General features: G+C 35.0%; 1 protein-coding gene across 1 annotated transcript in view; it reads left to right on the top strand.

Annotated features, from left to right (window-relative positions):
* The window catches only part of ATR (ATR serine/threonine kinase), a 103,456-nt gene that overhangs the window by 75,817 nt on the left and 6,027 nt on the right, over positions 1 to 21,612 (top strand). Inside the window, exons 37-45 of the mRNA XM_032630094.1 lie at positions 9,474 to 9,571; positions 10,162 to 10,394; positions 11,330 to 11,464; positions 12,980 to 13,180; positions 14,530 to 14,673; positions 16,911 to 17,061; positions 19,696 to 19,852; positions 19,967 to 20,120; positions 21,353 to 21,504. Of these exons, the coding sequence (XP_032485985.1) occupies positions 9,474 to 9,571; positions 10,162 to 10,394; positions 11,330 to 11,464; positions 12,980 to 13,180; positions 14,530 to 14,673; positions 16,911 to 17,061; positions 19,696 to 19,852; positions 19,967 to 20,120; positions 21,353 to 21,504 (1,425 nt within the window). The remainder of the gene's footprint in view (positions 1 to 9,473; positions 9,572 to 10,161; positions 10,395 to 11,329; positions 11,465 to 12,979; positions 13,181 to 14,529; positions 14,674 to 16,910; positions 17,062 to 19,695; positions 19,853 to 19,966; positions 20,121 to 21,352; positions 21,505 to 21,612) is intronic.

The raw sequence follows: 21,612 nt of genomic DNA, 5'->3' as shown, positions 1-21,612 counted from the left end.
TAGGCCTTGTGAAGAAGGTAGGGTTTAAAAGGTAATTAAATTCAAAAAAGAGAGGGCATTACAGGCATATCTCATTTTATTGAGCTTCACAGATACTGTTTTTTACAAATTGAAGTTTTGTGGCAACCCTGTGTTGAACAAGTCTATCAGTTCCATTTTTCCAACAGCATTTATTCACTTCAGGTCTCTGTATACTCACATTTTGGTAATTCTTGCAATATTTCAAAGTTTTTCATTATTATTGTGTTTGTTATGGTGATCTGTGGTCAATGATCTTTGATGTTAACTATTGTAATTGTTCTGGGGCACCATGAACTGCACCCATACAAGACAGCGAACTTATTCCATAAATGCTGTGTGTGTTCTGACTGCTCCACCAACTGGCCATTCCACCATCTCTTTTCTTCTCCTTGGGCCTCCCTATTCCCTGAGACAACAATATTGAAGTTAAGCCAATCAATAACCCTACAATGGTCTCTAAGTGTTCAAAGGAAGTGTTGAAAGGAAGAGTCACACATCTCTCACTAAATCAGAAGCTAGAGATGATTAAGCTTAGTGAGGAAGCCATGTCAAAAGCTGAGACAGGCAAAAAGCTAGGCCTCTTGTGCCAAAGAGTTAGCCAAGTTATGAATGCAAAGGAAAAGTTCTTGAAGGAAATTAAAAGTGCTACTCCAGGGCTTCCCTGGTGGCGCAGTGGTTGAGAGTCTGCCTGCCGATGCAGGGGACGCGGGTTCGTGCCCCATTCTGGGAGGATCCCACATGCCGTGGTGCAGCTGGGTCCATGAGCCATGGCCACTGAGCCTGCGCATCCAGAGCCTGTGCTCCGCAACGGGAGAGGCCACAGCAGTGAGAGGCCCGCGTACCACAAAAAAAAAAAAAAAAGTGCTACTCCAGTTAACACATGAATAATAAGAAAGTGAAACAGCTTTATTGCTGATATGGAGAAAATTTTAGTAGTTTACAGAGATCAAATTGGACACCATATTTCCAAAGCCTAATCCAGAGCAAGGCCCTAACTTGCCTCAATTCTAAGAAGGCTGAAAGAGGTGAGAAAGCTGCAGAAAAAAAGTCTGAAGCTAGCAGACATTGGTTCATGAGGTTTAGGGAAAGAAACCGTCTCCATAACAGAAAAGGGCAAGGTGAAGCAACAAATGCTGATGTAGAAGCTGCAGCACATTATCCAGAAGATCTAGCTAAGATCATTAATGGTGGCTACACTAAACCACAGAATTTCGATGTAGACAAAACAGCCTTATATTGGAAGAAGATGCCATCTTTCATAGCTAGAGAAGAAGTCAATGCCTGGCTTCAAAGCTTCAAAGGACAGGCTGACTCTCTTATTAGGGCCTAATGCAGCTAGTGACTTACTACTCTGAAAATCCTAGAGCCCTAAGGTTTATGCTAAGTCTATTTTGCCTGTGCTCTGTAAATGGAACCACAAAGCCTGGATGACACCACATCTGTTTACAACATGTTTTACTACATATTTTAAGCCCACGGTTGAGACCTACTGCTCAGAAACAAAGATTCCTTTCAAAATGTCAGTGCTCATTGACAATGCACTTGGTCCCCCAAGAACTCTGATAGAGATGTATAGTGAGATTAATGTTGTTTGCATGCCTGCTAACACAGCATCCATTCTGCAGCCCATGAATCAAGGAGCAATTTCAACTTTCAAGTTCTATTGTTTAAGAAATACATTTTGTGATTGGAGTGATGTCAGCATTATGGCAGAGTGAAAAGCTACCTTTGTCTCACCCCATCAATCTACAACCAATAAAACATCCACAGTACAACAAGGGTACTTCCGCTCAATACACCAGCACACCGGAGAATCCACACATTGGTACATCTAAAGGTGGGTGTACTGAAACACATAGAGAAGTTGAAAGCAAGGGAACAGCAGAGGTGGTGCCTGCAAAACCCAGCCCTCCAGCCACAGCAACTGAGTCTGCAGCCCCAGAGAACCGAACAGTGGCAGAGGAGGGAGGTACACATGATTCTAGCCTCCTGGCCCCAGCAGCTCCTGTGGCCACGGGTAACTGGGAAACAGTGGCAGTGGGGCCTGAGACCCTGTCCCTCCAGCCACTGAGGCGCCAACAACTCCAGGTCCACTGTGGCAGAGCTCCATGAACCTTACAATACCAGACACAGCAGAGACGCCCATGCAACCTCAGCTCACCTCCCAACTCTCCTCATTCCCCTCCCCCCATGGCAGTGGAGCCTGCAATTCATGGGATCCCAGATGAGATGGCAGAGCCTACCATCTAGATGCACCAAGCAGCAACACCAGTGACAGTGGGAGAAGGAGCTACCATCGACTCCAGAGGCACAAGGTGCGATAATGAGGGCAGGGAGTCACACCTCTAACAGAGGAGGTGGAAGGTGGAATGGGCCGACTCAAATAGAGCCAGAGGCGCCTCAGGTAAAAGAAACCAAAAACCTATGCTGTAGTGCCACCTACTGGAAAACAAAAGAAAGGCCTCTAATCTCAAACCTGTCCCTACTTCAGATGTACTGGCAGAGGAACAACTCATCTAGCACCATGAATAACCACAGTGACAGTACCACAAAAAGCAAATGATGATTTTCCAGAAACCAAACTTAAAGATGCAGAATATTGCAATTTGATAGATAATTCAATATAGCTGTCATGAAGAAACCCAGTGAGCTGCAAGAAAACTTAGAAAGGCAGTTCAGTGAGCTCAGGAATAAAATTAATGAACAGAAGGAGTACTTAAACTCTAAAAAAGAACCCAACAGAAATTCTCGAGTTGAAGACCTCAATAAATGAGATGAAGAGTACATTTAAAAGCATTGGAAATAGAGCAGACCATATGGAAGAGAGAATTAGCAAACTTGAAATGGTACAAGTAGGACAGGAAAGAGAAGATATTTTAAAAATGAGGAAATTCTAGAGAGCTATTCAACTCTTTTAGGAAGGGCAACATTAGGGTAATGAATATCCCCGAAGAGAAGAGAGGGAGAAGGGAGCAAAGCATTTATTTAAATAATAGCTGAGAACTTCCCAAACCTGGAGAAGAAACTGGGTATACAAGTTCATGAAGCTAAGAGAACACCTAATTACCTTCTCTAAGACAGATTGTATTAAAATTGTCAAAAGTCAATGACAAAGAAAGAATTTTAAAGGCAGCTAAGGAGAAAGGGATGGTAACCCACAAAGCTACCTCATTGGGCCATCAGATTTCTCAGCAGAAACTCTACAGACCAGGAGGAAGTGGAGTGGCATTCTCAAAATACTGAAAGTCATCACTCAGGAATACTCTATCCAGCAAAGTTATCATTCAGATATGAAGGAGAAATAAAGACTTTCCCAGACAACCAAAAGCCAAGAGAGTTAATCAACATTAGACCTGCCTTACAAGAAATGTTGAAATGAGCTTTTCTACCAGAAACAGAATGGCAAAAAGTACACAAAACTTTGACTAAGGTGATAAGTAGACAGAATCAAAAGTTGCAAGTCTTTATCGCAACAGGTTTTTAAACACTTTGTTATAGCGTAAAGGTTAAAGAGGGAAAATGTTGAAAAAACAAATATAGCTGCTTCAATTCAGTAACAAACTCACAATGTAAAATGGGATAATTTGAGACAACAAAAATATAAAAGGGGAAGAGGAAAAGGATGGAACCTACGTAGGTAAATGAAGGTAAGATACTATCAGCAGAAAAAGGACTATTTTATCTATGAGAGATTTCATACAAACCCCATGGTAACCACAAAACATAAATATAGAGTAGAGACATGAAACATAAAAAAAGAGGAAACTACGAAAAACAGAAAACCTCCAAACCAAAATGGCAGACAGAAACACAAGGAAAAAACAAAACAAAACAAAACAATGGATATATAGAGCAACCAGAAAACAAAAGCTAAACTGGCAGTGCTAAGTCCTCATCTGTCACCTAAAATGTAAACGGATTGAATTCACCAACCAAAAGACACAAAGTGGTTGGATGGGTTAAGAAAAACAAGACCCAACTATATGCTGCCTCCAGGAGCTCAGCTCTAAAGACAAACATCGGCTGAAAGTGAAGGAATTACCAAGAAAATGGAAATTAACAGCAACACAGTAATGGTAGGGGACTTTAACATCCCACTTGTGTCAGTGAATAGATCATCTGGAGAGAAATTCAAGGAAACAGCAGAACCAGATGGATTTGATAGATCTATATAGAACATTACATTCAAATGCAGCAGAATACATATTCTTCTCAGGTGCATGTGGAACTTTCTAAAGAACAAATCTCAATAAATTTAAAAAGATTGAAATCATATCAAGCATCTTTCCCAATCACAATGGTATGAAACTAGAAGTCAACTACAAGAAGAAAGGTAGAAAAATGACAAGTATATGGAGACTGAACAGCATGCTACTGAAGAGCTATTGGGTCAACAAAGAAATCAAAGAAGAAATTAAAAATTACCTGAAGACAAATGAAAATGAAAATATGACATACCAAAAAAATCTATGGGATGCAGCAAAAGCGGTACTAAGAGGGAACTTTATAGCAATACAGGCCTACCTCAAGAAACAAGAAAAATCTCAAACAATCTAACCTTACACCTAAAGGAAATAGAAAAAGAAGAACAAATGATGCCCAAAGTCCATAGAAGGAAGGAAATAATAACAATCAGAGTGGAAATAAATGAAATAGAGACTAGAAAGACAGTAGATAAGATCAGTGAAAATAAGAGCTGGATCTCTAAAAAGATAAACAAAATTTACAGACCTTTATCTAGACTCACCAAGAAAAAAAGAGAGAAGGGTCTGATAAATAAAATCAGAAATAAAAGAGGAGAAATAACAACGGATACCACAGAAAAACAAAGGATTGTAAGAGAATATTATGAACAAATTGGACAACCTAGAAGAAATGGACAAATTCTTAGAACCATACACCCTTCCAAGACTGAATCATGAAGAAATAGAAGGACCAGACAGCTTCACAGTGCATTCTACCAAACATTCAAAGAAGATTTAATGCTTAAAGTCTGCCAAAAAATTGAAGAGGAAGGAACGCTTCCTAACTCATTTTATGAGGCCAACATCACCCTGATACCAAAACCAAACAAAGACAACACACAAAAAAGAAAATTATAGGCCAATATCTCTGATGAACATAGACACCAAAATCCTCAATAAAATATTAGCAAACCAGCTGCTACAATGCATTAAAAGGATCATACACCATGATCAGTGGGATTTATTCCAGGGATGTAAGGATGATTCAACATACACAAATCAACCAACATGGTATACCACATTAACAAAATGAAGGATAAAAGCCATATGATCATCTCAATAGATGTAGAAAAAGCATTTGAGAAGATTCAATATCCATTTTTGATAAAAAGTGTCAATAAAGTGGGTATAGTAGAAACATACCACAAATTAGTAAAGGCCATGTATGTCAAACCCACAGCTAACATCATAGTCAACCATGAAAAACTGAAAGCTATCCCTTTAAAATCAGGAACAAGACAAAGATGCCCCCTCTCACCACTCTTATTCAACATAGTATTGGAAGCCATAGTCAGAGCAAATAGGCAAGAAAAAGAAATAAAAGCCATCTAAATTGTAAAGGAAAAAGTAAAATTGTCACTATTTGTGGATGACATGATTTTTTATATAGAAAAGCCTGAAGAATACACGAAAAAACTATTAGAAATAATAAACAAATACAGTAAAGTTGCAGGATACAAAATCAGTATACAAAAATCTGTTGCATTTCTATTATACATGCTAGCAGTGAGCTAGCAGAAAGAGAAATTAATAAAACAATCCCATTTACAATTGCAGTAATAAGAATAAAATACATAGCAGTGAATTTAACCAAGGAGGTGAAAGACCTGTACACTGAAAACTATAAGGCATTGCTGAAAGAAATTGAAAAAGACACAAATAAATGGAAAGATATTCCATGCTCATGGACTGGAAGAATTAACATTGTTAAAATGCCCATACCTAAAGCAACCTACAGATTCAATGCAATTCCTATCAAAATCCCAAGGACATTTTTCACAGAAATACAACAAAAAATTCTAAAACTTATATGGAACCACAAAGGACCCCAAATAGGCAAAGCAAACCTAAGAAAAAAGAACAGGGGGCTTCCCTGGTGGCGCAGTGGTTGAGAGTCCACCTGCCTATGCATGGGACGCGGGTTCATGCCCTGGTCCGGGAAGATCCCACACGCTGTGGAGCAGCTGGGCCCATGAGCCATGGCCGCTGAGCCTGTGCATCTGGAGCCTGTGCTTCACAATGGGAGGGGCCACAACAGTGAGAGGCCCACGTACCGTAAAAAAAAGAAAAAGAAAAGAACAAAGTTGGAGGTATCACATGCCCTGATTTCAAACTATATTACCAAGCTGTGGTAATCAAAATAGCATGGTACTGGCAGAAAATAGATACATAGATCAGTGGAACATAACTGAGAGACCAGCAAAACACCCAGGCTTCTATGGACAACTAACATTCAACAAAGCAGCAAAGAATATACAATGGAGAAAGGGTAGTCTCTTCAATAAATGATGTTAGGAAACTGGACATCCATGTGCAAAAAAAAAAATGAAACTAGACCACTATCTCATACCATACACAAAAATCAACTCAAAATGGATTAAAGACTTTAACGTAAGACCTGAAACCACAAACCTCCTAGAAGAAAACCTAGGCAGTACAGTCTTTGACATCTACCTCAGTAATATCCCTCTGGATATGACTCCTTAGGCAAGGGAAACCAAAGCAAAAATAAACAAATGGGACTACATCACACTAAAACATTTCTGCACAACAAATGAAACCATCAGCAAAATGAAAAGACAGCCTACCAAAAAGGAGAAGATATTTGCAAATGGTATATCCAATAAGGGGTTAATATCCAAAATATATGAGAATTCACACAACAACAACAAAAACCAACCCAATTAAAAAGTGGGCAGAGGAGCTGAATAGACATTTTTCCAAAAAAGACATTCAGATGGCCAGCAGACACATGAAAAGATGTTCAACATCATTAATTATTAGGGAAATGTAAAACAAAACCACAATGAGATATCATCTCACTCCTGTTAGAATGACAGTTATCAAAAAGGCAAGAGAAATAACAAGTGTTAGAGGATGTAGAGAAAAGGAAACCCTCCTACAGTGTTGGTGGGAATGTAAATTGGTGCAGCCACTGTGGAAACAGTATGGAGATTCCTCAAAAATTTAAGAATAGAACTAGCATATGATCCAGTTATTCCACTTCTGGGTATTTATCCAAAGAATATGAAAACACTAATTTGAAAAGGTATGTGCACCCCTATGTCCATCACAGCATTATTAAAATAGCCAGGATATGGAAACAACCAAAGTGCCCATCAACAGAAGAGTGGGCAAAGAAGTTGTGGTGTATACACGTATACAATAGAATACTACTCAGCCTTAAAAAAAAGATGAAATCTTGCCATTGTGACAACATGGATGGACTTTGAGGGTATTATGCTAAGTGAGATAAGTCAAACAGAGAAAGACAAACACCATATGATTTCATTCATATGTGGAATATAAAAAAACAAAGACACACAAAAACAAAACAAATGAACAAAACAAAACAAATAAAAACAAACAGGTAGATACAGAGTAGTGGTTACAGAGGGGAAGGGGAGAGTGAAATGGGTAAAGGGGATCAACCGTATGGTGATGGATGGGAACTAAATTTTTGGTGGTGAGCATGCTATAAGGTATATAGAAGTAGAAATGTAACGTACACATGAAACTTGTATAACGTTATAAACCAATGTTAACCTAAATAACATCAATAAATAATGAAAGTAAATTTTTTAAAAAGAAATACATTTCATATTGTAATAGCTGCCACAAGTAATAGCTGCCATAAATAGTGATTCCTCTGAAGGATCTGAGCAAAGTAAATTGAAAACCTTCCGGAAAGGGTTCACCATTCTAGATGCCATTAAGAACATTTGTGTTTCACGGGAAGATGTGAAAGTATCAACGTTAACAGGAATTTGCAAGAAGTTGATTACAGTCCTCATGTATGACTTTGAGAGGTTCAAGACCACTGTGGAGGAAGGAACTGCAGATGTGGTGAAAGTGAACTAGAATTAGGAGTGGAATCTGAAGATGTGACTAAATTGCTGTAATCTCATGATAAAAACACAATAAAACGAATGAGGAGCTGCTTCTTATGGATGAGCAAAGAAAGTGATTTCTTGAGATGGAATCTCCTCTTGGTGAAGATGCTATGAACACTGTTGAAATGACAACAAAGGGTTTAGAATCTCACCTAAACTTAGTTGATAAAGCAGTGGCAGGGTTTGAGAGATTGACTGCAATTTTGAAAGAAGTTTTCCTATGGGTACAATGCTATGAAACAGCATTGCACGCAACAGAGAAATCGTTCATGAAAGGAAGAGTCAGTCAGCGCAGCACACTTCATTGTTGTCTTATTTTAAGAAATCGCCACGGCCGCCCAGCCTTCAGCAGCCCCCACCCTGATCAGTCAGCAGCCATCAACATCGAGGCAAGAGCCTCCGCCAGCAACAAGATTACAACTCGCTGAAGGCTCAGGTGATGATTAGCATTTTTTAGCAATAAAGTATTTTACAATTAAGGTATGTATATTGCTTTTTTTAGACATGCTATTGCACACTTATTAGACTACAGTATAGTGTAAACATGACTTTTATATGCATTGGGAAACCCAAAAATTCGTGTGACTCCCTTTATTGTGATATTCGCTTTATCGCAGTGGTCCAGTACCAAACCTGCAATATGTCCGAGGTATGCCTGTACTAACTTTTCACAGATTTGGCAGAGACACAGTGTTGAGTGGTTTGTTGAGAGGATGGTGAGGAAATTGAACTTGATGGAAGATGTATGTGGTGAATAGTGAGAGACTAAGATTGCAAAGTTATAAAGAAAAAGGGTTGTATATATTTGAATCCCGAGCAGAGTCATTCATATAGTCTTAATCTAAAGGTAAGTGATTGCTGTTTTTAAACAGGGGGAGTATGATAAAGCTAGAATTTCAGAAATGGTAGCCTGGAATTTATTGAAGGGAAGAAATATGGAATTAGGGAGACCAAGTTACTGTAATTTCCCAGAAATTGAGTGATTGGGCCTGACCTAGGCTTATGACCATGGAATACAAATAAAGGCACAGATCCTAAGGACAATTTAAAAGAAGTACTGACAGGAGTTTGACCAGGTCAAAACTTGAATTATTTTTGGTCAGTGTATTGATACTATAGAGGTTAGTGAGGAGTGAAGAAAGAAAAAAGTGGGGAGAGAGGAGTCAAAGATAATGTGTACTAGGAAGAAATACTGATGCTATAAAAATTTTTGTCAGAGGCCATATATTTCTCAAGTGATAGTTTAAATCTTTATATTGAATTCATATAATGTAAAAAAGAATACTACGTTAATATATTTTCTATGTAATTGCAGGTCTTTACAGTATGGAAATCAGTTCATATATCAATCAATGCCACGAATGTTATCACTATGGCTTGATTTTGGTGCTAAGGCATATGAATGGGAAAAAGGTATAATTTTTTGGTAAAATTTTTAAGGGACTGAGAAGAATTATGATTTATGTGAGAGCAAGAAACGAAATGTTAAAAAAGAGGAGAAAGACTAAGCATAGACTTTTTAAAGTAGTTGGAGTTGCAGGGCCTGGAAGTGTAAACCTGCTCGTTCCTTGGTAAACCTAACACATTTTGAAAAATATTAGTTTAAGCCAAATAATTTACGTTAAAAATTACAATGGATTGTGGCTTGTTCTGTTTGCTTCTAGTGAAAATATATGTATATGTATAGCTGATTCACTTTGTTATACAGCAGAAACTAACACACCACTGTAAAGCAATTATACTCCAATAAAGATGTTAAATAAATAAATAAATAAAGTCTTTAAAAATTTTTAAAAAGAAATGGGCCTTGATATTTTCAGTGGACTTAAATATTTTTTCCTACCTGGACAGAGAAAAGTATCTTTTCACAAATAGGCAAGTGATCTAGCTTTGGACATGGGAATAACATATATCTTAAAGCTGTTTTTAAAACAAAATTTTTTTTCTGTGAAATTGATATACTTTTTTACTGGTATTTTTAACTTTGATTTTTTTTTTTCCAGCTGGCCGCTCTGATCGTGTACAAATGAGAAATGATTTAGCTAAGATAAACAAAGTTATCACAGAGCACACAAATCACTTAGCTCCATATCAATTTTTGACCGCCTTTTCACAATTGATCTCCCGAATTTGTCATTCTCATGATGAAGTTTTTGTTGTCTTGATGGAAATTATAGCCAAAGTGTTTCTGGCCTATCCTCAACAAGCAATGTGGATGATGACAGCTGTGTCAAAGGTGATATATTAATCACAATAGTGTCTTTCCATTTTAATGCTAATATGTAGATACAAGTTCCAGGGTTTCTCTTATGTTAGATTTGTAGCAAGAAGATAAATTTTAAGTATTTTTAAAAAGAAACTATAGTACTATGTCTCATTATAAAATTTAGAAATATTTACTGTATCAAATGAAGTGACTAGTATGTTTAAGATTGAAGGATTTATCATGTGTTTTCTTTATGAAGTATAGTAAAGTGTTAGTGCTTGGTATAAAACAGTAACCTATTTTTTTTCCAAGTTTTTTAATCCAAAGTATCAGAACTATTAATACTAGAAAATTTTATTGCATTATTAATAGGAATGTACAAATTGGTAAATATATTGAATTAATAAATATTTTAGAGAATTTAGAAAATACAGAGAAATATAAAAAAGAAAATTAAAATTCACTGTTTATATCATTAATATTTTGATGTATTTTTGTATGTTTATTATCTATGCATATTTTAACACTAAATTTGGATTGCATAGATATGTAATTTCATATTTTTCACCTAAAATTGTTACCATAATCATGTTCCCATGTTAAATATTCATTGAAGAACCAATTTTTTAAATTTTATAAAATTCTATAATGGTTAGCCATCTATAATTTACTTAACTGCTGTTGATCATTAAGGTTGTTTACTTTCTTTGCTGTTGCAAAACATCTAGACACATCTATATTTATTCTCATTTCTGATTATTCCTTCAAGATAGATCCTAAGAAGGGAACTCATCAGGTCGCAGGATAGCAGCATGTTTATGGCTATTGATAGTATTGCCAAATTGATTTCCAGGAAATATTTATCACTGTAAACTTTCATCATGCATACTGTTTAAGTTGATTTTTGTCAATCAGAAGTTTTGTTATCTTTTAACAATTGCATTTAACTTTTTTTTTTATGACAGTCTTCTTATCCCATGCGTGTAAACAGATGCAAGGAAATCCTAAATAAAGCTATTCATATGAAAAAATCCTTAGAAAAGTTTGTTGGAGATGCAACTCGCCTAACAGATAAGCTTCTAGAATTGTGCAATAAATCGGTACTATCATAAATCTTACTACTTATAGACCAAGTTGGATGAAACTTCTATATGATTTCAGCTGGTTGTATTTCATTTGATTAATTAAATTTAAATTCTCATATATGTTGGTATACACATATATCAAAAGTTATCAAATTGTATACTTTAAATACGTGCAGTTTACCTTAATAAAGCTGTTTTTAAAATTTCTAACATATGTCCCTCGCTCAAATATCCTCTAAATTTCTAAAAGTTCTTCTTAATGTAAATTCTTCTGAGAGTAAATTATCCATATTTATTAGAAGTTTTTTTAAATAGAGGATATGAAATATAAGAATATAAGATACTCACTTAAAGTTCTCTCTGTGATTGTTTTCTGTCTTATCTTTGAACTTTCAAAGCTCATATACATTAACCTACATACATGATAGGAAAGAAGACTGGAGTTTTGGGTTTCATCCTTTCAGTAACATTTCATTGTCTACCAGGGAGCAAGCACTGTGCCTAAGGGAAACAAAGATGAGTAAGACATGTTCTCCTGCCTTGAAGTGCTCACAGTCTCATAGGAAGCCACTCAGATGGTTATCATATACTGTATAACTACTTTTTTCAGTAGGTTTATGACTAGAGTATAGACATGCTTATAGGAATGAACTAGTATTCTACCCAAGGAATTGGAGGGGAAAAAATCCTGAAGAATGTGTAGGAAGGGTAAAAGTGGGGGTAGGAGTAATTATAAGGAGGGACAGACTCTATAAGGTAAATAACTAGACTTTCCCTTACAAATATTCACTCTATCATCTATTTACAGGTGAGAAGGTAGAGACTGCCCTATTTCTCACCTTCCCTTCCAATAAACATCTTGAAAGAGTAATCTGTTTTTGCTAGCTGGATTAATCCTGTTTGTCCCCTGACACTCTTGACATTATGAGAGATAGTGTTATGATAATGGCCAACATTTATTAAACACTGGCACTTTTCTAAGTGCTTTACTTGTACAAACTTCCAGTTCTCTATGTGAAACTTTTGTGGCCAACTACATTTAGAAATTCAGGATTTTTAGATTTTTAAAGGTAATGCAGTACATATACTTTTTATTAAGTATCATCACTAGGAGTAATCTGGTAGAGTATCCTGTAATCAGATACATAGCTATTTCTTCAGTGAAACATATTAATCTTTGTACTAAGTGAGTTCAGATATCTTTTTGCTGCCAAATGAGATTTGGTACAAAAAAAAAAGTTTGATTTACAGAGCTCTTTGGAATTTGTAATGTGTGATAACAAATTGTAGGCCGCTATTACCTACCTTAGTCATTTAACATCGTATAATGTAGGTACTATTTATTGATAAGTAAAAGAGTACAGAGAGGTTTAAATGAGGTGATGTATTTTTAAAAATTAGAAAAGTACAGACTGCTGAGCCATTGTAATTAAGATATTATAGAAGTGAAATTTTTGTTTTGAGTAAAAGTAAGCATTCTATAATTCAAGGTAAGCAGAGAAATTAACATGTACTATTTTTCCCCCCCAGGTGGATGGAAGTAGTTCCACGCTGAGCATGAGCACTCATTTTAAAATGCTTAAAAAGCTGGTAGAAGAAGCAACATTTAGTGAAATCCTCATTCCTTTACAATCAGTCATGATACCCACTCTTCCATCAGTTCCGGGTACCCATGCTAACCATGAGCCATTTCCTGGGCATTGGGCCTATATTGCAGGCTTTGATGATATGGTAAACTGCAATTTTATATAACTGTAACTATGCTTTTAAAATTAAGTTGAAATTTCAAATTAAGTTTAAAAGTGTTTTTCTCAGAGACGAAGTGGATTTTATTTGCAAAGAAAAAATGATTGGAAATACAGAAAAGTAAAACTATATAGTGATGGGACAAAATTAAGTGATAAAAATCTCATGTTCAACCTAGTATTTTGATTTTTTCAGATGTTCATACTGTTTTAATATGACTAAAATCTTTATTTTTTCCATAATTTGATTTTTCCATATTCATCTTTGTCCTAAAAATGGGGAACAGAAAGAGAACAAAATACAATTTTTGTTTGTAATTTGTATTTTGGGAGGAAGTGAATTTCAGCTAGGAAGAGCTTGATTCTTTTTTGTTGCTGTTGTTACTATCTTAAAGAAATGGTACCAGAGCACTTCTGAGTAAATACTTTTGAAAACTCTGTATTTATTCCAGTACTTCTGTGGCTCAAAACATTTGTTTAACTGCTTCAGACCAGTTAATAAGCCACATAATAAAATCATTCTCGTTACTTATAGTCATGCTTTGTTTTTAACTTAATATTATTCAACTTATTTACTTACATCTTTAGTTGGACATGATTTTGGAGGCATTTCTTTTGTCAAAAATAAAATTACTTTCCATTGATAAACATTTCTTACCATTAAAGAAATTTAAAAAACATCTTAGGTTCTGCAGAAAAGTCCTAAGAAAATGTTTCAAAAACCTTTTAAACATTACGGCTGCTTTAAGAGGCTGCCTAAATTTGAATGTGTATGTATTTACTTACACTGCTGACAGAATAATCCTGGTTTTTTTTTTAAATAAATTTATTTATTTATTTGTTTGTTTTTATTTTTGGCTGTGTTGGGTCTTTGTTGAGGTGCGCAGGCTTCTCTTGTTGCAGAGCACGGGCTCTTGGCGCGCAGGCTTCAATACTTGTGGCACATGGGCTCTAGAGCGCAGGCTCAGTAGTTGTGGCACACGGGCTTAGTTGCTCCATGGCATGTGGGATTTTCCCAGGCCAGGGATCGAACCTGTGTCCCTTGCATTGGCAGGCGGATTCTAAACCACTGTGCCACCAGGGAAGCCCCAGACAGAGTAATCCTTTTACTTCAATAGCCATTTCTAATGGGTGAAAATGTGTCTCTATTTATGTCCAACCATTCTTTTCATAGATCGTAATTAAGATAAATTATTAAAATAATAAATTTGCTACATAATATAGGTTATTATATTTTCCTTTTTATTGTGTTAGGTAACACAATATTTATAATACACATAGAAGTTTAAACAAAGAATTTTGACCTTTATTTATATATAACTCATCATCTTTTAGGTAGAAATTCTTGCTTCTCTTCAGAAACCAAAGAAGATCTCTTTAAAAGGATCTGATGGAAAGTTCTACATTATGATGTGTAAGCCAAAAGATGACTTGAGAAAGGATTGTAGACTAATGGAATTCAATTCCTTGATTAATAAGGTTTGGATATAGTTTGCTTTTATTTTAGAATTGCCATAATTACTATCAATGAGATATGGGCAAATAGATCTCTCTTAAAAAGAGGAAATGAAGTACACTGCCTTTTTCATTTTCACTTAATTTGTTTTATTGGGATAAAATATACATAACATAAAATTTACCATCTTAACCATTTTTAAGTGTTCAGTTCAATTCAGTGGCATTAAGTACATTCACACTGTTGTGCAACCATCCCTCTCCAGAACTTTTTCATCTTCTCAAACTGAAACTGTATATCTGTTAAACAGTAACTCCCTATTCCCCTTTTCCCCAGGCTCTGGTAACCACCATTCTACTTTCTGTCTCTATGAATTTGACTACTCTAAATACCTTGTATAAGTGGAGTCATACAGTATTTGTATTTACTGGCTTTCTTCACCTAGCATTATGTCTTCAAGGTTCATCCATGTTATAGCACATCAGAATTTCTTTCCTTTACAAGGTTGGATAATATACAGTTGCATGTGTATACCAATTTTGTTTATCTATTCACCCATCAGTGGATATGTGGGTTGCTTCCACTTTTTGGCTATTGTGAATATTGCTGCTTATGAAGATAAGTGTACAGATAACAGTTCAAGTCCCTGCTTTCAATCTTTTGGATATGTGCCCTGAAGTGGAATTGCTGGTTTCACTTAATTTTTAAAAAATAAGATACTTTTGTTATATTGAGAAAAATGTATAAGACATATTAACAAAGGAAAATATTTTCTATTTAATGTTTAAATTATCTATAATATACTTTTTCTATCAGATTTATGTTTGATGCCAGAAAAAAAAAGGTTAGGTTCTGTTTTTACCAACACACTTTTTAGAGGTGATCATTAGTATTTTTTTCAGTTCTGTTGGTAAGTGCTTGATTTCTATCTCAGAGATGATATGAGAAATCTCACTAAAGGGTTATTATAAATGTATAGTCTTAGGGGTTTTGAATTATTCTCTAGCCAGGTATTTATAAGTGCATAGCATCTGTTTTTCCATTGGTAAAAAATTAAACCATACTGTGAAAACTTTACTGTTTTCCTATAAGCTCTTTGTTCTGCCTCTCTATCCCCTTCCTGCATTTTACTGGTACCTCTTTTATTAACAGGAAAAAGTTATGGACCTTTAACATAGAAAATAAATAGCAGCAGATGAGTTCATTTTTTAAAAAGGAGAATTACGGTTTGTGCTTAGTTTAACCAAAAGTAATTTAAAAATTAATACCACAATAAAAACCCATTTCATAGGTATTAAGGGAAAGAATATTTTTATTTAAAATGTTGTTTGGTAAATTGGTAACTTAATTCCCAAAGCTCCTGGAGTGTTTTTCTAGTTGGGAGTATCAAGTGGCCTGGCTTTAATTTATAAATTTATCTTAATCAGCCTTGTTACCAATTAAGTTGTTTCATTACCTTTCCCCCACATTAACATGGTCAAATAAAATAGCCTGACTGTGAAAAACTCTTCTCATTACGTTGGTCTAGGAGGCCGTATACTGATATTTACATGTGATTCTCATGCCATACTATTTGGCTGACATTTATGTAGCCTATCTACTCCTAAAGTTTAAAATGTATTTTTGGTCAGTGATTGTGCTTTAAAATTTGACAGATTACAATTATAGATGTGTGCTTCGTTTGTTTATTTCATACAGTTCCAGAATTAAACAAAATACTGTTTATCCTTACCTAGTATATTTCAGGATTAATCAGATGAGATATGTAAAGCTTTCTTCTGCTAGGAGATAATTTTTCAAATGAAGCTATAATATTAAACTGTAAGAATAAGATATATGTTTTGGGGATATCATAAGACTCATACTTTTCTGTTCATGCATTGTTTTAAATAAAATTAAACAGCATTCCCTGCGCCCAAGGGCTTACTATTTCAGTAATATCTTAGAAGCAATTTTTAAAGAGTATTTTGTCATTGTTAAATATATAACTATAACATTTTTGAACCCAGTATTGTTGTCACATTAGTACTGAATAATTAAAAGAAGTACTTACCCAAGTCATTTTTAATGATTTGGAAATAAATTAAGGATATTGTCCCAGTAGTTTCCTGCTCTACCTTTCTGAAGAATTATTCATCTATACTACATAATAAGCTTTTATGGACATTATTTTGCTATGAAATGAACAATCTTTAGATAGGTTTGATATAACATTTAGAAATTTTTAACTTTTAAGTTTATGTGTGCTTTTTTTTTATAGTGCTTAAGAAAAGATGCTGAGTCTCGTAGAAGAGAACTTCATATTAGAACATATGCAGTTATTCCACTGAATGATGAATGTGGGATTATTGAATGGGTTAACAACACTGCTGGCTTGAGACCTATTCTGACCAAACTGTATAAGGAAAAGGGTACTAAAATTAATTCTTACAAAATAAGTATGTAATATGGGTATAATAGCTGCTAACATATAATATAGGTATAATGGTTATTATCATTGTACATTTTGGGGGTATAAGCCATAGTAAAATTTCTTGGTACTATTGATACATACAGAAGTAGTTAAGTGATTTCTTCTTTCCTTCCTTGCGTTTTAATTCTTTCTCTATCTTTATCCCAAAAGAATTTGAGGTAGCTTACAAAACTGTATATGAAAATGTGTTTTTCTAGGAGTTACTGGTTAGCAATTCTGAAACTACTTTATGTGTAAACTAGACTTCAGCAAATAAGTAAATACATTGTGGCTAATGAGAGCTAGTTTTTCATATTAGAGAAAGAAAAAGAAAGGGAAAGCTAGAATGAAACCGAAAGTGTTAGATCAGAGTTAGAGTCTCCCACTGGCCAAACCTGGGATAACTTGAGCACCAAAATAAATAATAATAGTATTAGATTATAACCCATGGAATAAAATAGACAGGAGTCCACACTTATGTAAACAAATACTTGAATTAATAAATAAATAAGTAGGAAGGTAGGAACAAGTTCTTCCTTAGAGTAGAATTACAATGAATTAATGTAGAAGAGATGATGAAAACAGAAAATTGCCAATTAGTAAATATCACAGTAATAATTGTTGCAGACAGTGATTAGCAATGACTGCTGAAATTCGTTGGCAAAAGTGTGATGGAAAATAGGTTATTTGCAGAATCTCAAAGTATCTCTCCACCAGATACTTATTAATTACAAAGGGAAAAAGTAGTAACTTTACAATGAAGAAACAAAAATATAACAGGTCAGAACTCCTTAAAAATTTCATGGTAATGGAAGACAAAAACAGAAATTTCCCAGATTCGAGGACATTAAGGAGACATGACAACTGAATGCAGTAAGGGATCCTGAATTGGATCCTGACCCAGAAAAAGGATGATAGTGGGACAGTTGAATAAAGTCTGAAAGTTAGTTAATAATACTATGAAAAAATAATTTCTTGGTTTAGGTAATTGCATTCTATTATGAAAGAGATGAACACTGACAAAATCTGGCTGATGAATATATGGGAAATCTGTATATTTTTTGCAATTTTTTGTAAGACTAAAATTATTTCAAAATAAAAAGTTTTTAAAATGTTTATGATAAAATGTTTATGATGTAATACATTAAAAACAAATAGATCAAGTTACTAGAGTAAAGTAAAAAATATTAGTTCCCTAGGACTGCCATAACACATTACCACAAACTGTTCACAAACAACAGAAATTTACTCTCTCACAGTTGTGGAGACGAGGAGTCTAAAATCACTGTGTCAGTAGGGCCACAATATCTCTCAAGGCCAAAGGGAAGAATCCTTTCTATGCCTTCCTGTAAGTTTCTGGTGTTGCCAGCAATCTTTGACATTCCTTGACTGTAGGTGCTTCACTCCATTCTCTGCCTCTGTCATCACACAGCATTCTCCCTAAGTCTGTATGTCCCTGTTTTCTCTTATAAAAATATCAGTCATACTATATTAAAGGCTCACCGTAATGACCTCATCTTAACCTGATTACATGGGCAAAGACCTTATTTTCAAATAAGGTCACATTCACATGTACAAGGGTTATTTTTTTGATGGATACAATCAACCCATAGCATTAAGTAATATTGATAAATTACTATATTATGGGTATTATGCTAAGTATTTTGTATATATCATTTTTTTATTATTGTTAACAAGCCTAATTATCACTATTTTTGGACAGTGAAGTAACTTAATCCAAGTTACTAATATGTTGTAGAGCTGAAGTTCAAGCACACTTGAATCTGATTTCAAGGAACTTGCTATTGACTATTTTATTTAAAGATGAAATATTATATAAGTGTTAGTTATTGCTATTGGATTTTTAAAAATATATATATATTTTCCATCCTATCATGAACATAGTTGAACTGTGTAACATTTGAGGCTAAAAATCTCTAATCTCAAAACTTGTCTATGGAAATTTTAGCTGAACCTTGGGTCCAAAAAGCACCAAACCAAGGTGGGCCTAAAAGGCACTTTATAGACTGGAGTCATGTCAACCATATAATATGAACTCACAAATACATCAGAGGGAAAATTTCTTCTGCTTCCACTTATGATTTGAATTGTACAAGATTAGTTTTAAAATCACATATCCTGTGAATCTTATAGGCTAGCCTTCACACAGAGTAAATTATTTCAGAGCACCATTGTAGGTTTCTTAGTAATGATTCAGTGTGGACCCATACTGCCTGCTGATTAACAGAGAGATCACTGTAAATTTAGTGAGGGCTGTAGCATTTTTACATGCAGGGGCACTATTCACATTGGATTTATTCTGAGTGGCATCTTCTGGTATGTGTGGTCTTACTTGGCACTGATTATCATCAAGAGGCCTCACTCTAGATGAGTATTAAGTGAAGATAATGTGTTTATTATTTTCATACAGTATCAGAAGAAAGTTTACCTATGCATAATTGAAATGTTTCCATTTATTCTTGCTTTTGAATAAAAGTAGATATTTCCTGTCCTATTTTCACCAAAAAAAAAAATACATTGCCCCTTTTCTCATTTGGCTTGTGTGATTAATGGAAATCACTCTACCTTGCAGGAGTTTATATGACAGGGAAGGAACTTCGCCAGTGTATGCTACCAAAATCGGCAGCTTTGTCTGAAAAACTCAAAGTATTCCAAGAATTTCTCCTGCCCAGGCATCCTCCTGTTTTTCATGAGTGGTTTCTGAGAACATTCCCTGATCCTACATCATGGTAAGTTACCAAAAATATAATACATTGTTATGGTTAGATTTTTTAAAAAATATTTTAGATGTATGTGGCCCCATATGATACAAGGATACTTGATAGGCATTGTGTTTCCTTTAGGTACAGCAGCAGATCAGCATACTGCCGTTCCACTGCCGTTATGTCAATGGTTGGTTATATCCTGGGCCTTGGAGACCGTCATGGTGAAAACATTCTCTTTGATTCTTTGACTGGTGAATGTGTACATGTGGATTTCAACTGTCTCTTCAATAAGGTATATGATATGACTTACTGTAGTTAATTGTATGTTTTCTCCTAACTTCCTTTCCACAACAACTGTTCTTCCTAGACATACCTGTTAGTAGCAGCTATAGTCACAGTTGAGTCACATTGAGAGTGTGTTGACTGGTTTTGATCAGTGGATCCCATAGCCCTCAGTAAAGCAACTTAGGTTGGAGAGAACTCAGAAGAGTCATATAGGAAAACTAGCACTGAACTTGAAGTCCAAAAGCATAGATGCAAGTTCTGACTTATTGGTTCTTGGTTATATGAACATGGGGTGTTCATATAATATATGAACAGTTCATTTTACTGAGACTCAGTTTTAGAGAGACAGAGTAGTTTAATGTGATTGCTTCCAAACCTGGCAGCAGCATCTAAGAATTTTTTTTTTTTTTTTAATGCAGGTACCTAGGAAACATCACAGGAAATTCAGATTGTGTAGGTCCAGCTGGGGTCTGGGAATAAATTGAGGTCATTCAGCTCTCCTTAAGGACCCCCTCCAGTTTTCCAATGTCATGATCCTGAAAGGCAGACTAATTATTAAACCCATTTTTTCCTTCATCCTTAGTTCTCTATGGGTTGCCGTCTGCTATCACAGGAAACCAAGAAAGGTCACAGACCCAACTGAAAACAAATCAAAGATAAACCACTGGTATAGGGGATTCATACAAGAGAGGAATTTAGGGAAACTGATTGGAGGGATGAAAAAGCCCTAGGAAAGGCAGGTGTTAGAGAATGGAAGAAAATAAATGAACTGGACTTCATTATATTACATGTTACATTTCCTGTCTCAGGGATTGTGAGCATCTAACACTTGGCTGTTTCTTTTCCCGTCCTGTTTTAAAGTGAAAGTCTTAAAGAAAAGAAGAAAATTATGAGAGTATTTTGTTTGTTTATACTATTCAAGAAGGATATTAAGGGAGTTAATATAAGGCTAAATATTGAATGCATAAATATTGCTCTATAATTCTCTATAATTACTTTAGTAATTCAGTGAAAGATGAATCCATCCATCCTCTAGATCTTATACAAGGAGTTGTGTTTCAGCTCCTCAAAAGCAAAGGTAGAGTCATATGACTCCTTCAGGATGTAGGCCTCTAACATAAGTTGCACATACAAATATTTTGAGGGTATGTTTGCTCTCTCCTAAAAGCTTTTAATGTTTTGCATAAAGATTTTTAAATTCCAGCATCTTTACTTTTTAATAAAATGCATTGTTTTAAGGGAGAAACCTTTGAGGTCCCAGAAATTGTTCCATTTCGCATGACTCATAATATGGTTAATGGAATGGGTCCTATGGGAACAGAAGGTCTTTTTCGAAGAGCTTGTGAAGTTACAATGAGGCTGATGCGAGATCAGAGAGAACCTTTAATGAGGTAATCATCTATATTTTGTAAACAGTAGTAACTTTGAATGTGATTATTGGTTTCTAAGTTGTTTTCTTTATATAGAGCTACTTTATACTGGTTGAAGTAGATGTTTTT

This window comes from Phocoena sinus, chromosome 4 (genome assembly GCF_008692025.1).
Source record: "Phocoena sinus isolate mPhoSin1 chromosome 4, mPhoSin1.pri, whole genome shotgun sequence".
Taxonomy (NCBI): domain Eukaryota; kingdom Metazoa; phylum Chordata; class Mammalia; order Artiodactyla; family Phocoenidae; genus Phocoena; species Phocoena sinus.
This window is presented reverse-complemented; position numbering and strand designations above follow the sequence as displayed.